The 17468-nt window shown below is 40.7% G+C and overlaps 1 protein-coding gene across 6 annotated transcripts in view; it reads right to left on the bottom strand.

The window, feature by feature from the left end:
• Nucleotides 1-17468, bottom strand: part of NUP153 (nucleoporin 153) — an 83417-nt gene that overhangs the window by 39963 nt on the left and 25986 nt on the right. For 4 of the 6 annotated variants that reach the window (XM_051832572.1, XM_017350455.2, XM_008274128.4 and 1 more), the window contains 4 exons: nucleotides 17130-17352; nucleotides 4806-5054; nucleotides 4525-4664; nucleotides 4319-4447 (listed from right to left, as the gene is read on the bottom strand). In XM_051832572.1, coding sequence (XP_051688532.1) covers nucleotides 4319-4447; nucleotides 4525-4664; nucleotides 4806-5054; nucleotides 17130-17205 — 594 coding nt within the window. In that variant the 5' untranslated portion in view covers nucleotides 17206-17352. Of the gene's footprint in view, nucleotides 1-4318; nucleotides 4448-4524; nucleotides 4665-4805; nucleotides 5055-8317; nucleotides 8555-17129; nucleotides 17353-17468 lie in introns of those variants that run through there. The other 2 variants (XM_008274131.4, XM_051832573.1) reach the window with 2 other exon arrangements.

Raw genomic sequence — 17468 nt, forward strand, 5'->3', positions numbered from 1 at the left:
CTCTAACACTCTAGAAAAGAAATTATAAATATTTGGAAGGCTGTGTTAAAAAAGAATTCAACATTAAAAACTACAGACCAGAGGTGGGAATTAGCCCTGGCAGCTAAGATTCTAGCTAAAATGCCTGTGTCTCACATCACAGTGCCTGGGTTAGATTCCGGCTCTGGCTAATGCAGAGCATGGGAAGCAGCACTGACAGGTCAAGTGAAAGAAATGGATTGTGTGTTCCTGGATCCTGGCTTTAACAAGGCTACTGCATTTGGAGAGTGAACCAGCACATGGGAGCACACACTCTCTACCTCTAAAATAAACAAGCAAATAAATAAGCACACAACATGAACGCATACACTACCTCTTTTAAAAAAAATGTGCGTACATATACACAGATATATAAGAAAGAAGCAGGAACATACTTGAATTATTTTATGAATCAAAGGCTTGCATCAGGGCCTACTGAACTGGCTAGTATCTGCAGGATGACGTTGTACAGTGGCAGACTTTCCAGCTCTCTTCCCTGTCTCAGAGACATTATTCAGTCTTCCACTATTAAGTATGACACTAGCTGATAATTTTTTTTTGTAGATATACTTAATCAGATTGAGGGAGTTCTCTACATGTAGGTTTACTGAAAATTTTTATCATGAAATTATGCTGATTTCTGTCAAATTTTTACACATAAATCGACATGTACATATGGGTTTTACCCTTCAGTCTGTTTACATGTAGATGATATTAACTGTCAAATGCTGAACCAATCTTGTATTCCCAGGATAAATGCTCCTTAATCATGACATAGTGGGGGCCAGCACTGTGGCACAGTGGGTTAAAGCCCTGGTCTAAAGCACTAGAATCCCATATGGGCACCAGTTCTAGTCCCAGCTGCTCCTCTTCCAAACCAGTTCTCTGCTATGGCCTGGGAAAGCAGTAGAAGATGGCCCAAGTTTTTGGGCCCCTGCACCCATGTGGGAGACCTGGAAGAAGCTCCTGACCCCTGGCTTCGGATCAGCACAGCTCCAGCCGTTGCAGCTACCTGTAGAGTGAACCAGCAGATAGAAGACCTCTCTCTCTGTCTCTACCTCTCTCTGTAACTCTGTCCTTCAAATAAATAAAATAAATCTAAAAAAAAAAAAAATCATGAAATAGCTTCCTTTCCTTTCTATACTTGTTGGACTCAATTTATAAATATTTTGTAGAGAATATTCATCTATAACTCATGAAGAATATTTATAATTTCTCATAACGTCCTTGTCTGACTCTGCTATTAAGGTAACATTATATGGGATGGGAGAGGGAGTGGGAGATGGGATGGTTGCGGGTGAGAGGAAGGTTATGGGGGGCGAAAGCCACTATAATCCAAAAGTTATACTTTGGAAATTTATATTTATTAAATAAAAGTTTAAAAAAAGGTAACGTTATAAAACATAAAATGCATTTTCCCATCTTTCACAATATGAAGTGGTTGTATAGACCTGGCATAGTTTCAGACCCAGCACTGTGGTGCACCAGGTTAACATGCTGCCCACTGCATCAGCATCCCATATGGGCACCAGTTTGAGTACTGGCTGCTCTACTTTCCATCCAGCTCCCTACTAACACGCCTAGGAAAAGCAGCGGAAAATGGTCGAAGTCCCTGGGCCCCTGCACCCACACGGGAGATCTAGATGTGGCTCCTGGTTTTGGTCTGGCCCAGCCCCAGCTGTTTTGGCCATTTTGGGGATAGAACATCCCTCTCTGTCTCTTCCTCTAACTCACCTTTCAAATAAAATAAATAAATCTCTAATAAAAAAATAATTGGTAAGATTTCATTCTTAAATGTTGGGTAGGGGGTCAGTGTTGTGATTGTGACAGAGTACATTTATTGAGCCACTGCCTAAGATGTCAGCATGCCATATGAGTGCTGGTTTGAGCCCTAGCTGCTAATACACCTAGAAAGGCAGTGGAAGACAGTCCAAGTGCTTGGGCCCCTGTCACCTAAATGGAGACCCAGACTGAGTTCCTGGCCCCTGCGGCTTTTTGGGGAATGAATCAGTGAGTGAAAGGGGTGTGTGTGTGCGTGTGTGTGTGAGACAGTGAGAGAGAGAAAATGAGGGACAGAGATTGCCTTTCAAATAAGTAAATCTTAAAAAAATTATAATGTTAGGTAGAATTCACCAGAGAAGCTATATGAACCTAAAAGTTTTTAGCTGGAAGGAATTTTAACTATGAATTCAATGTACTGAATAGACAGATGCTTCAGCCTATTCTTGACTAATGCCAAATAACATAAAATACTTAGCTATAAATCTAACAAAATATATTCAAGGTCTTACATACTACAAAATATTAATGAAAGAGGAAGCCCTGAAAGACACAGGCATAGGCAAAAAGTTCTTGCTCTGCCTCTCTGTAACTGTCTTTCAAATACATTTTTTTTTATCAGCTTTTAGTTCTTTTTTTTTTTATTTTTATTTATTTGAAAGTCAGAGCTACACAGAGAAGAGGCAGAGAGAGAGAGAGAGAGAGACAAAAGAAAGAAGGGGGGGGGGGTCTTCCATCCGCTGGTTCAGTCCCCAGATGGCTACAACAGCAGGAGCTGCACCGATCTGAAGCCAGGAGCTTCTTCCAGGTCTCCCACACAGGTGCACGGGCCCAAGGACTTAGGCCATCTTCCACGGCTATCTCTCAGGCCATAGCAGAGAGCTGGACAGGAAGTGGAGCAGCTGGGACCTGAATCGGCACCCATATGGGATGCCGGACTTCAGGCCAGGGCGTTAACCTGCTGCACCACAGCGCAAGCCCCATAAATCTTTTAAACTAAATACATAAATGATTGCCAGAGAGTGAGGAGGAAGAGGTTTCTGGCTACAAGCTGTAAGAAGTAACGTTTTAGATGCTGGAATTCATATAAAAACACAGGAGACCCCGAAAAGCTAAAGCAATTTTATGCAACAAAAACGAAGTTGAAGGCATCACAATACCACATTTCAAGACATACTACAGGGAAGTCATAATCAAAACAGCCTGGTACTGATATAAAAATAGATGAATGGAACAATGAAACAGAACAGAAACTCCAGAAATCAATCCAAGCATCTACAACCAACGTAACTTCAACACAGGAGCTAAAATCAATCCCTGGAGCAAGGACAGTCTCTTCACAGATGGTGCTGGGAAAACTGGATCTCCACATGCAGAGGAATGAAGCAAGACCCCTACTTACACCTTACATAAAAATCCACTCAAAACGGATGAAAATTGGGCCATCTGGGGAGTGAACCAGAAGATGGAAGACTTTCTCTATTTCTCTGCCTCTCCTTCTCTCAAGTAAATAAATAAAAATCTTAAAAAAAAAAAAAAAAAAAAAAAAAGCTAGTATTTTGAGTGTTAAAGTGAGCATGGGGATAGGATTAAGTAGATAAAGGGATCATACAGACAGGATTAAGTGTTAAAGTGATCATTTAAATAGGATTAAATGTTTGGTAATAAAGTAAAAAGGAGTGAATGCTCCAACAAAGGAAGCAGTCCATACAGCAAAAACTCAGAATGACAATCACTTTACACAGCACTCTGACCTCAGAATCAGCCCTTAAGGCATTCTGGTCTGGCTGAAAAATCCGTGAGAGCACTAAAGGCATGAAAGCCAAAACACTGTACAGAGTGTCCTACATGTAGGACCTCTGTGGGTGAGACCCCAGGGGAAAGAAGTGGTCATGAAAGAAGGATGTACTTTTCCCTGAAGGGAGCAGAGAACTTCCGCTTTGCTTATGCCCTTGTCTAAATACAGAAGGAGTTAGTGGATTCAAAAGGCTTCCACAGTCTAGGCAGCTCATGTCAAGAGCCTCAGGGATCACTGACATCATACATATGAGTGTTAATTTTTAAATGAACAGGAGTCACTGTGCACTAACTTCCCATGCAGGACCTCTGTTCTCAAAGAGCTGGATTGAGAGTTGATAGTAAAACTTGTTCATAAAGATTTACTTTGTTTTAATGTATTGATGGAGTGATAGAAATGTTTGTTCAATATTTTTATTGCAGAAGGTTAAACAACTGCAAGTGCTCTGTTAAAATTCAAATATTCTAATCAGAGTCCTACTATGTGTAATTTATAGCTCATTTAAAAAATTATCACACTTCTCAAGAAATATACACACACATCTAACACACAAAATGTTGTCTTAGGCCTAAAAGAATATTCATATCCTAAATTGAAATGTGTAATCCAATTTTATCATTTTACTTAACAATAATTAACATTGCTTTTTGATAGTCTAACTTACTATCTAGTTAAAGGGAAAAAAAAAAAAAGACCATCAAGCCTTTTCCTATTCACACTAACCTGATACGGTGTATTTTGTTGTTTAGACTGTCTTACGGCAGCTGCTGCTCCACCATACATTGTTTTCCCAGGATAAAAAGGAGAATCTCCAAGCTGACTTGTTTTAAGGATTGAAGAATTCCCAAGTGACTGCACAGAAACACAATGACAAACTGTAAGCAAGAAACTCAACTAATATGATTAAATCCAATCCAGTTAGTACTCACAGGGGAAAGCGTTCCAAAAGCAGACAAATTGAATGCTGGTTTTTTTGAGTTGGTGGCAGTGTGCTGTGAGAGTGAATGAGAACTTTCAGCTTCTGGGGACCACAGAGGTGGCACTGAAGTGTTCTTTGAGACAGCTATGTCTGAAACAAAAATATGTAATGCATATTAATAGCACCAGTTACAAGACCCTAGATTTTTATAAAAAGAAAATGAAAATTAAAGCTATTGGGGAAAAAAATTATCCCATGAAATCTAATTTTATTACCAAACACCAAGAATACCTTTATCAGAAGCTCTTGAAGAAAAACCACTGGTAGTTGAGATGTTATCATCCTCATGCTGAGAGGTAGAATCTTTAATTTCCTTCACAAGGGAAAATCCAGAACTGCCAATTGGGAATGCAGAGGATGTGGATGGCTGACAGTGTAATGCAGGGGATTCCAACATAGAGAAATTCAGATGGCTCCGATGGAGAGAAGGCCTTGTTAATACATCTGGATAATTTGACGCAGTACCAGTTGTTGAAGGTTCTTAAAAGAAAAGCATCAAGATTATGCATATACAACTCAGAAAAAGCAATACCCTACTATCACAGTAAAATGTTCGTCAAGAAAACACACCACACAATAGAGCTTCTAATGAAACCACTGAGGCCTCCCATGATAAGCCCAATTTAAAATATACTTTAGCCAAACAAGGTTCCAACTAACTTAAATTAGCCTAATGTCAAGTTGTAGTGCAATGATCCCATACATCTTCTAAAGTACTTGGTTTCCTATCTTCCCTTGATCAGCTGTTATTGTAAAACTTGCTCATAAAAAATAAAATCAAAGACATCATATAAAGTCACAGCAGTGACAGCAGTTAAGATACCACTTGGGACACCAGCACCCTATTATGGAGCACCTCAGTTCAAATCACAGCTCCACTTCTACTTCTAGATACCTGCTAATGTGCAGCCTGGAAGGCAGCAGATCATGGCTCAAGTAATTGGGTCCCTGCCACTGGGAGACCTGGACTGAGTTCCAGGCTCCTGGCTTCATCCTGGCCCAGCTCCAGCTGTTCTGGCATTTGAGCAGTTAACCTAAAAATGGAAGCTCTGTTTCTATCTCTCTGTGTTTCAAACAAGATGAAAATAAATAAGCAACAAAAAAGATTTTAAAAAAAAAGTCATAAAATAGGCCAAAGTGTGTCCCTCCAGAATTACCAATAAACTTGTACATTTTCTTGGTATTTTATATGCATATAAAAACACATTTTCCCTAAATACACAATTTGTGCATACAAATGTGCCTCCTATTCTATGATTTTTCACTTATCAGTAATTTTATTTCTACAAAGTACGTTTTCAAAACTATATATTACTATTATACCAAAACAGTGATTTACTAGTTATTCAATTATTTTCTCATTCCAGCAAAATATATGCACTTATATATGTATTTTTTCAGTACCTTTTGGATGAATCCACAGTTTTCCACTTAAAAGTATGTAAAATAATCATAAGAATCATAAAGAAAAACTATTAAACACATATCCCTAAGCAATCCACAAAAAATATGACTCAGTGTCTGACGTTGGACCCATAAATCAGCCTAAATTGTATCAGGTATCATGAGAACCAATACAATAAACAACTATATGTGGAACTGCTCTGTCATAACCAATCAGTCTGCATGTTCATTTTTTGCTTATGACAAATAATAAACTGATTCAAAATATTTTCTGAAAGCTAAACTCCCGCAAATGGCATACATTTCACCATAATCTACAACAATGGATATGTTTTTCTGATTTCTGTCCATCAATCAAATTTTGATTTTCGTTTTATTATTTTGTTTTGAGCATCCTTCCCTGTGTTATTAACCGTATTATTTCTCTTGGTCACTGCTTATGATAAAGGTGCACCAATAAAATCAAATGTGCTTGATCACTAAAATCAATGTAATATAACAACAGTAGTTGAAGTACTAAATTCATTTATTTTCTGGCTGGCTGAATCCAACTTTTTAATTTTGATTTTTTATTTAGTTAAGAGGCAGACAGAAAGAGTGCTCCCATTTAATGGTTCATTCCCTACATAACTGCAATAGCTGAGGCTAGGCCAGGACTGACAATACAATCCTGGTCTCCCATGTAGATGGTAGGAAATCAGTAACTCTGAGGTCTGCAATCAAGTGAAGTGGGAGTCAGGAACCAGAGCTGGAAATAAAACCGACATATTCTGATGTGGGATGAGGCTGTCTTAAGCTAAACATCTGCTCTCCATTCACTTCTCTTAGTGCTGTCTTTTGTAATTCAGAAAATAACTTGTACCTTATTTAGAGTCTTTTGCCATGTCAATACTATAAAAACTAAAAACTTTTATTCAATTTTTGGACTATTATTATTTCAATATAATGTTTACTCTTTTTATTTTTAAGATGTATTTATCTTGAAATGCAGAGTCACAGAAAGAGGGAGAGATGGATCTTCCTTCTGCTGGTTCACTTTCCAGACAGCTGCAGGCCAGGGCTGGACCAGGGGGAAGCCAGGAGCCAGGGGCTCCTTCCAGGTCTCCCATGTGGGTGGCAAGGTTCCAGACAATTGAGCCATCTTCTACTGCTTTCCCCATGCATAGAGCTAGGTCAGAAGTGGAGCAGCTAATATGAACCAGTGTCCATTACATGATGCGGGTATCACAGGTGGTGGCTTTACCTGCTACACCACAACACCTGCCCCTATGTTAACTCTCAACTTCATCTGGAATCAGTTAAAACATAGGAGTAAATGAAAGATTCAGTTTGTTTTCCAAAAGGTAAAACTATTTGTATCCTAATCCCTTCCTCACTGAGTGTTACCATCACTACATATTAAATTCCAAGAGGCTTTAACCCCTCTTTCCTCCAATGATTTATCTGTACTTTTCTGTACCAATACTATATTATAATATTTTAAATCATCTAGCTTTAGAACACATTTAGTGTGTGTTAAAGTTACTCTTCCCCTTACTCTAATCTTTCAGAATTTCTCTATAACTTCAGGTGTATTTCCAAGAACTTTAAATCACTCAAGTTTCCAAGTCTCCCAGCTAGGATGGAGTAACTGAAACCAGACTAGCTCTTCTACTCTAAACAATATAAAACTGAAGAAAATAAATGAAGTAACTGATTTTATTTTTTTATTTAAAGATCTGGGTTTTTTTGGGGGGGGGTGGGGGGGATAGTGAGAGAGAGAAAGATATTCCATCCACTGGTTTACTCCCCAAATGGTCACTAAGGCTAGAGTTGGATCAGGCTGAAGCCAGTAGCCCAGAAATCTAACTGTGTTTCCCTCATTCGTGGCAGGGGCCCAAGTACTGGGTCATCATTTGTTGTATTCCCAGGCTCATTAGCAGGGAACAAGATCAGAAGTGAAGCAGCTGACACTTGAACCAGCACTCCGGTATGGGATGGAGGCATCACAAGTGGCAAATTAACCAGTTGTACCAAAATGCCAGCCTCAGTAACTGCTTTTATACTGTGGAAAACTCATATGGTGAGCACTACAATTATCCTGCTCTGTCCAAGAACATTTTCAGACCCGAACACAGACCTGGAATCCAGGCAAAACACAGTAGGCAGAAATCAGAATTAACATCATCAGAGTAGGGAATTGCCAAGTGAGGCCTCCAGGAGTCCACACTGACATGTCCAGTGAGGAATGGAGTCACACCACCAAATGATTACCAATAGCAGCTGCTATAGAGTTCAAAAAAGACAGTAGGAGCAAGTTTAGGCTAGCAGTCAAGACACTGCGTTCCACATTGGAGTACCTGGGTTTGGTTTCCAGCTTTGGCTCTGACTCCATCTTCCCACCTCATCCTAGCCTCGGCCATTGCAGGCATTTGGGGAGTGACCCAGCAGATGGGAGCGTTCGCACTCTCTCAGCTCAAACAGATAATTAAAAAGAAAAGAAAAGAAAAGTAAAAAGATTCTACAAGGTGAGCAGTTCAGAAGAAAGAAAACAGTGCTGAGGACTCTAAGTCCCAGGGCTACCAGAACTTGGATTTCATTAATATTTTTTTGGTATTCAGCTGAGACACCAAAAAGCTTCCCCTTGGAATTGAGGACCATGTCCTAGAATAAGGCCCACTGCAGATCCATTCTAAAAGCCACAGAGGTGATAGTTTAAAGTTCTACCACATACAGTGCTAGAAAACACCTTGGACTTTCCAAAAATACACATTATCCACAGCATAAAACTACCATCTACAAGAGTTCAAAATAATCACTTAGTGACTGAACTGCCTGCTAAAACAAGAACCATCATTCTTCAGAGGAAGAGGACATAATCCAGAGTCTTTATCCACTATTCAAAATGCCAAATATTTAGCCAAAACTAATTTGATAGACATAAAAAAGAATGTGCTCCACAGTGCCAGGAAAAGAAGTAGTCAACAGAAACCTTAACCTAAGACAGCAAAGATTTCTAGAGTGCTTAGCAAAGACTTTAAATTCACTATTTAACTTTGTGATCAACTTCTAGAATTCCCTTGTTCTAATATATATCCTCTTATCTAACTACATGTTTAATACCCAAAAGTGATGATGCTGAAGGGTTCTAACTCCTGACCTTAATGAGAATGCTTCTAATGTTTCACCATTAAATGTTTCTGGCTTTTGGCTTAAGACAGCCATGTTAAGCAAGTAGCAGCATCTAAACACAGGAAGAGAAGGGGAGGGGAGGAATGTTGGCCGGGCCTGTGGGTTGGCATCCCATATGGGCACCAGTTCAAGTCCTGGCTGCTCCTCTTCCAATCAAGCTCTCTGCGGTGGCTTGGGAAAGCAGTAGAAGATGGCCCAAGTGCTTGGGCCCCTGCATCCCCATGGGAGACCAGGAAGAAGCACTTGGCTCCTGGCTCCAGATCAGCACAGCTCCAGCCAATGCGGCCATTTGGGGAGAGAACTAGCAGATGGAAGACCTTTCTCTCTGTCTCTCCCTCTCACTGTCTGTAACTCTACCTCTCAAATAAATAAATTTTAAAAATCTAAAAAAAAAATTGTTGGCAAGGATGTGCAAAAAAAAAAAAGCAAACTTTATGTACTACTGGTAGAAACCAAATGAAACAGCCACTGTGCAAACAGTATGGTGATTTCTCAAAAAAAAAAAAAAAAATCAAAGATAGAATTACCATAAGATCCCTATCAATTCCACTTCTAGGCAAGGTCTCCAAGGGATTTGCATACCATGTCCTAGCATCATTATTCACAACACCTAAAAGTTCTGTGGAAGCAACTCAAATGCCTACCAGATGAGTGGATAAGCAAACTGTAGTATAGATACTCAATGGTATACTGTTCAACCTTAAAAAAAAATTTCAATAATGCTACAATATGAATGAACTTGAAATCATGCTAAGTGAAATAAGCAAATAACAAAAGGGTAAATTTTCTATGTTTCCACTCACAGGAGGTATTTAATCAAAGCCATAGAAAAAGATGGCTAGGGAGAATGTATATATTGTTCAATAGGTTCCAATGTTCAGTTGTGCAAGATGAAAACAATTCCACAATGCACAGTACAGATGGTCACACAACGATGCTAATGAACTCAAATGCCACTGAACTATGCACTTAAATTACAAGTATATCTTTACCATAATTTGAAAAACATTTTATTGAAAGTAATGTGTACAAAGAATGGTGATGATTCTTTAAAAATATCTATTTTAATAATCCAATAAAATATCTAAATTGGAGCAAGAATGGTAACTGATGAGACTGCTAGGCAGTCAGTGATCTCCCCATAGGGGCACCAATTTAAACAGCTATTCACACTCTGAGCCAGCTGAACAAGAGACAAGAAAGCCTCTATGGTATTACTGTGTAGGACCTCTCTCTTGGGGTCCAGGATACCTAAATACCTAAGTTCAAATCCTGACTCTAGATTGCCATGCCTCTGACCCTGGACCAATTACTTCACCTCCTTGTGCCCATTTCTACATTTGTAAAGTAGAGCTCAGGGCTCAGGCTGGAGAAGCTCAACCAACAATTATCCAGTGGAAGCCCAAAGCCACCCAGAAGCCCCTGTGGCATGTCCAAGACTCTATGACTCCACGTTAGAATACATCTCATACTTGATAGTCACTGTGCAAGTTGACAGAAATATAGGACCAGGCCCTAAGCATCTCTCAAACTGAGAATTTTTGTTGCAATTCCCATGCAGACAACAGCAAGCCATCATGCTAGACAGAAAATATAAGAATAAAGCCCAGAAGACTTGAGGACATCATGATTCATCCTCTTCTGATTTATTTTTCTTGAAAAGACATAATGGGGCTGGCACTGTGGTGTAGTGGGTAAAGCTGCCTCCTGCAGTGCCAGCATCCCATATGGGCACCGGTTCGAATCCTGGCTGCTCGACTCTCTGCTATGGCCTGGGAAAGCAGTGGAAAATGGCCAAGTCCTTGGGGCCCCTGCACCTGCATGGGAGACCCAGAAGAAGCTCCTGGCTCCTGGCTTTGGATCAGTGCAGCTCCAACAGTTTCAGCCATCTAGGGAGTGAACCAGCAGATGGAAGACCTCTCTCTCCCTCTCTGCCTTTGCCTCCATGTAACTCTGCCTTTCAAATAAATAATCTTTAAAAAAAAAAAAGTATTTTTACTTATTCCATTCTCTCAACCCTGTATTAAGTTTATCATACAGAGTGAACGCAACAGGACTGTGTTCCAGCTATTGGCAGATCTGCTAAACCTACTATATTCAAAAACTACTGAGGAAAAAAAATTTGATATACTTCTGCTTGAAGTTATGCTGCTAAGAACAATGCCAGTTTTGGGTATATACAGGGTTCCCTTACCTTGCACAGCAGGCCCAATAAAGAACAGTTTGGGGTAACAAGATTAAACAAGGCTGTATCATCTACGATTCACAAAAGCCATAAATACTCAGCTTCTATGAGTAAAACTATAATCATCCTACTATCAATCAAGCAAAGCAGCCTATAGCCTCAATCCATTGTTGACTCATGTACTAGATATGTCACTTTGCAGCTTTTAGAGGCCTGAACTCTTGTGAGTCAATGAAATTTTGAGAGGTACATTGTTTGAGGTTTTCCTCACTTGTCCATTCTACTATCCTAGCAGAAGAAGTACAGACACACAATGGTTCACCATCATTAACAGAGTCAAGAAGAGAGGGATATGGGTGGAAAGCTACTGGCAACAGACTTGAAACCGACCAGATTCTGTTACTGCACTGGGTTACCTGAATGTTCAATACTCTCCAGTCCACCGTTACCATTAATATGAAAGTGATAGTTGGCCGGCGCCATGGCTCAATAGGCTAATCCTCCACCTTGCGGCGCCGGCACACTGGGTTCTAGTCCCGGTCTGGGCGCCGGATTCTGTCCCGGTTGCCCCTCTTCCAGGCCAGCTCTCTGCTGTGGCCAGGGAGTGCAGTGGAGGATGGCCCAAGTGCTTGGGCCCTGCACCCCATGGGAGACCAGGAGAAGCACCTGGCTCCTGGCTTCGGATCAGCGCGGTGCACCGGCCGCAGCGCACCAGCCGTGGTGGCCATTGGAGGGTGAACCAACGGCAAAAGGAAGACCTTTCTCTGTCTCTCTCTCTCACTATCCACTCTGCCTGTCAAAAAAAAAAAAAAAAGTGATAGTTGTAAAATTATTCAATAAACATTTCAGGTAAGTTATTTTAGCTTTCCTTAACAACTACTTCAAACAGTAGATAATGGTAAGTTTTCTTGAAATGTACTTCAAATTTACATGCATCTAGTAACATCTACATTACTGGTGGCATGTTAAGTCACATACTATGTGACTGAAGGTATTAAATAAATACTTATTTTTTTTTGGACAGGCAGAATTAGACAGTGAGAGAGACAGAGAGAAAGGTCTTCCTTCAGTTGGTTCACTCCCCAAATGGTCGCTACAGCTGGCGCGTTACCCTGATCCAAAGTCAGGAGCCAGGTGCTTCCTCCCAGTCTCCCACGCGGGTGTAGGGCCCAAGCACTTGGGTCATCCTCCACTGCACTCCCGGTCCACAGCAGAGAGCTGTACTGGAAGAGGAGCAACTGGGACAGAATCCGGCGTCCCAACCAGGCCTAGAACCCGGGGTGCCAGCGCCGCAGGCGGAGGATTAGCCTAGTGAGCCGTGGCACTGGCCAGTATTAAATAAATACTTTGAGAAAGGTCAAGGCAGACTGTAAGAACTACCAGACTTATAGGACTTAGGTGTAGGATTCAGATCTAGATAAGATACAGCAGGGGAAAATGCCATCTACTTTTTGAAATAGATATCAAAAAGTTGCCCACATTATACTTCTAAGCAATCAAGGAATTGAGGTGAGAAGTGGGCAAACAGGTGTAGGAATACAGAAAACATGATCAGCCATACGTTGACTGTTGTTGAAGCTGGGTGTTCACAGTCACCAGCTCTCTACTTCTGTAGTTTGAAATGAAGCTGATTCCATTCTTTGATGAAAACGAAAGCACATACAAAAGACCTTTACAGGCACAGAACGAGAAACTCCCTGTGAATCTTAAACTAACTTCTTCTCTAGTTAATCTGTACAATATGTTCCTTAGAATGCTAAAGATGGTTTTTGTCACTACGGATATACTAGTGCACACTAGAAATCTCTTACCAAAACAAAGAGAAAAGCTGGGGTCCTATTTCATGGTGGGAAAAGAAAACAAAATGGAAGCAGTTTACAGATCTACCAAAGACTCAAGATGACTGTTGGAAATTTATTTGAAAGAAATTTTAGATATTAAAACTAAAGTTATTCTAATAAAAATGAACAGAAAACAAAGACTATGTGCCAAATCAGGTTATTACTAAGAAATCAGATTTGCCATTTCTCCAAAATAATCATCCAAGTTCAATTTATTGGTTTTTTTCCCCCACTATAAGTAATTCAGACAGGAAAACATGTTAGCAAGTACATTATAATTAACAGGTTGTGCACAATGTCAATTCTTAAGACAAGATTTAACATAAAGTTAGAAAAAATGTAAATATAAGTGACAAACATGTTTTCAAAAATGTAATGAAAGAACCTGGTAAGGAGAGATAAATTAGAATTCATCAACTTTTAAAACTTAACGCTTCAAAGGATTCCATCAAAAAAGTGAAAAAACAACTCACAGAATGGAAGAAAATAATTGCAATTATCAGTTACATGGGGCCATATTCTAAAACACAAAAATCTCTTACAATTCAACAATAGAAACAACCCATAAGGAATGGAGGAAAGGGAGATTTGAATAGCTTTCCTCAAATATAAACAAATGGTCAATAAGAACTTTAAAAGATGCTCATAGTCACTAATATGGACAAAGGTAAATCAAAATTAAAACCACAGTGAAACACCACTGCACCCACTTAGTATAGCTACAATCAAAATAAACTAAAAGTAAGTATTAGTATTGTTCAGGATATAAAGAAACTACTACCTTCACACGCTTCTAATGTGAAGGTAAGGTGCAGCCCCTTGAAAAACAGCTCATCAAAATGTTCAAAACAGAATAATCATAGGAGCAGTTGGTACTGTAGTGCAGCAGGTTAAACTGCTGCTTGTGATTCAAGTAGCCCATATCAAACTGCCAGTTCAAGTCCCAGCCACTCTGCTTCCAATCCAGCCAGCTGCCTGCTAATGTGCCTGGGAAGGCAGCAGATGAGTCCAAGCAGTTGGGCCCGTGCCACCCATGTGGGAGATCCAGATGTCATTTCTGGCTCCCAGCTTCAGCCTGGCACAGACAGGGCTATCGCAGCCACTTAAAGAGTGAACCAATAGATGGAAGATCTCTTTCTCTCCCTTTCTGTTGCTTTGCATTTCAAATAAACAAAAGTTTTTTTTTTTGTTTTTTTTTTTTTTTATTTTAGTTTTTGACAGGCAGAGTGGACAGCGAGAGAGAGAGACAGAGAGAAAGGTCTTCCTTTGCCGTTGGGGAAGAGCTGGGGAAAATGCCGTTGGTTCACTCTCCAATGGCCGCCGCGGCTGGCGTACCGCACTGATCCAATGGCAGGAGCCAGGTACTTATCCTGGTCTCCCATGGGGTGCAGGGCCCAAGCACTTGGGCCATCCTCCACTGCACTCCCTGGCCACAGCAGAGAGCTGGCCTGGAAGAGGGGCAACCGGGACAGAATCCGGCGCCCTGACCGGGACTAGAACCCGGTGTGCCGGCGCTGCAAGGCGGAGGATTAGCCTAGTGAGCCACAGCGCCGGCCCCAAATAAACAAAAGTTTTTTTTAACTACCATACAACCCAACAATTTTACTCCAAAAAACTGCACACAAATATTCACAGCAGACTTACTGAAAAAACTCAAATTCTCATCAACTGATAAATGGACAAAGCACAATTTATCCATATAGTCAAATACTGCCCAGGAAAAACAGAAACGGGCACCTGCGCCATGTCCCAACTGCTCCACTTCCAATCCAGCTTCCTACTAATGCGCATAGGAAAGCAGCGGAAGATGGCCCAACTGCTTGGGCCCCTGCTCCTATATGGGAGACCCAGAGGAAGATCCTGGCTTCGACCTGGCCCAGCCTTGGCAGTGGCAGCTATTTGAAGAGTCTACCAGCAGATGAACATCAATTTCAGTCTCTTCCTCTCTCTCTCTCACTCCAAGTCTACTTCCAAATAAAAGGCTTTAAAAATTTAAAAAATAAAAAAATGAAGCTCTGATAAATGGGCTAAACTTTGAAAACATTAAGACAAAAATGTCAGTCACGAAGTATATTTATATGATTCTATTTAAATGAAATGTCCTGAACAGACAAATCCACAGAGATGAAATGTAGATTAATGATTGCCAGAAATCAGGGGAAAGAACTAATTTCTACAGTTGCCTATAAAATGTCTATAGGGGCTGGCGCTGTGGCACAGCGAGTTAATACCTTGGCCTGAAGCGGCAGCATCCCTTTTGGGCGCCGGTTCTAGTGCTGGCTGCTCCACTTCCTATCCAGCTCTCTGCTTTGGCCTGAGGTAGCAGCAGAAGCTGGCCCAAGTCCTTGGGCCCCTGCACCCACGTGAAAGACCCGGAAGAAGCTCCTGGCTTCGGATCAGCACAGCTCTGGCCATTGCGGCCACCTGGGGAGTGAACCAGCGGATGGAAGACCTCTCTCTCTGTCTCTACCTCTCTCTCGAACTCTGCCTGTCAAATAAATAAATCTTAAAAAAAAAAAAAAAAAAAGTGTCTATAAGGTACACCCATTCTTTGTAGGGTGACAAAAAACATTCTAAAATCAGTGGTGATGATGGTTATATAACTTTGTGAATATAAAGACCTCTGAACTGTATAATTTATTTTTTTTAAAGATTTGTTTATTTATTTGAAGGCAGAGTTACAGAGAGGCAGAGGCAGAGAAAGAAGTCTTCCATCTGCTGGTTCACTCCCAAAATGGTTGCAGTGGCCGGTGCTGGGCCGATCTGAAGACAGGAGCTTCTTCCAGGTTTCCCACACCGGTACAGGGGCCCAAGGACTTGGGCCATCTTCTACTGCTTTCCCAGGCCACAGCAGAGGGATGGATGGGAAGTGAAGCAGCTGGGACTCGAACTGACACCCATATGGGATACCTTCACTGTGGGCTATGCCATAGTGCCAGCCCCTGAACTGTATACTTCAAATAGGTGAGTTTTATGGCATGTGAAATACATCTCAATAAAGCCATAAAAATACGTAAGTGAAACAGCACGCCCAAATATGCCATATCCACAGGCTATACTGGATTTATTTAATATTTGTAAACCCTATCAAAATGTTACAAAATAAATCTAAAAAAGTCTAAGACTTTAAAATGCAGGGTCACTGAACTGCAAGATTCATGGAATGATTCAGGTGGGTGTGTACAACAGGGAACAGGAGCCAATTAGTTACATTGTACTGAAATTCACCCATTTTAAGAGGCACTGTAATAGTTTCATTGTAATAGCTAATATTTATACAGTACTTTCTCATTGCCAGGACTCATTCTAAATGTTCACAATTATGTCTTTGAAAACAACTTACAAAGGTACAGAGGAGAAAATGTATTACCTTGCAAAAGTCACGTGATTAATATTGATGATATGAAAATTCAAATTTTAAGTGTGTCATCAGAGGTTGCTTTTTTAACTTATTTATTTGAAATAAGAATGACAGAGAGGGAGAGAGAGAAGAGAGAGACCTTCCATCCATTTGTTCGCTCTCTAAATGGCCACAGCTGGCCCAGGCCAAAGCCAAGAGCAAGGAATTCCAATTGGATCTCCGACATGGGTGTCAAGGAGACAGGTACTTGGGCCATCATCCACTGCTTTCCCAGGCATGTAAGCAGGAAGCTGGATCTGAAGTGGAGTGGCAGGGACTTGAACTGGTGCTCTAATATTGGATGCCGACACTGAAAGTGGTGGCTTAAGCTGTGGCACCACAACATTGGACCCAGAGTTCGTACCCTTAACTGATAAGTATGCACCAGCCTTCCCTAATAAACAGGCATCCCAGTTTGAACCTTATGATCAGTTTCCTCCTGAAGGGTTTATACATATCCTCATTAGATTTACCATAGTAAGGTAATATAAAGATATTTAAAATTAGGCAATGAAAACCTATCATTCATAACAGAATATCCACATTCTATTTACCTTCTGTACTGACTGCTGGCTCAGGAGTGATTCTGCCATCATTAATGTTAGAGTTCTCCTCATTGGCATATATCATATGATCATTTTCTCTATTTTCTGGCCAGTGTGGCACCCCGCTTGTATCTGTTGAACAGCTGCATACATCTTCAGTTTTGTTGAAGTATCTTTGTAGCCACCCTGGCACAATATTCTTAACAGATTCTGTAACCCTGCTAAGAATGCCCTGGGGAGGGGGGGGAGAGAAAAAGACCACTTTAAAAATTTCTGGTTTTTATTATGTATTTACAAAAAGTTATGCCAAGCAAAATACAACCGTTTCCAACAAACTTTGATAACATT

Source organism: Oryctolagus cuniculus, chromosome 5, assembly GCF_964237555.1.
Source record: "Oryctolagus cuniculus chromosome 5, mOryCun1.1, whole genome shotgun sequence".
Taxonomy (NCBI): domain Eukaryota; kingdom Metazoa; phylum Chordata; class Mammalia; order Lagomorpha; family Leporidae; genus Oryctolagus; species Oryctolagus cuniculus.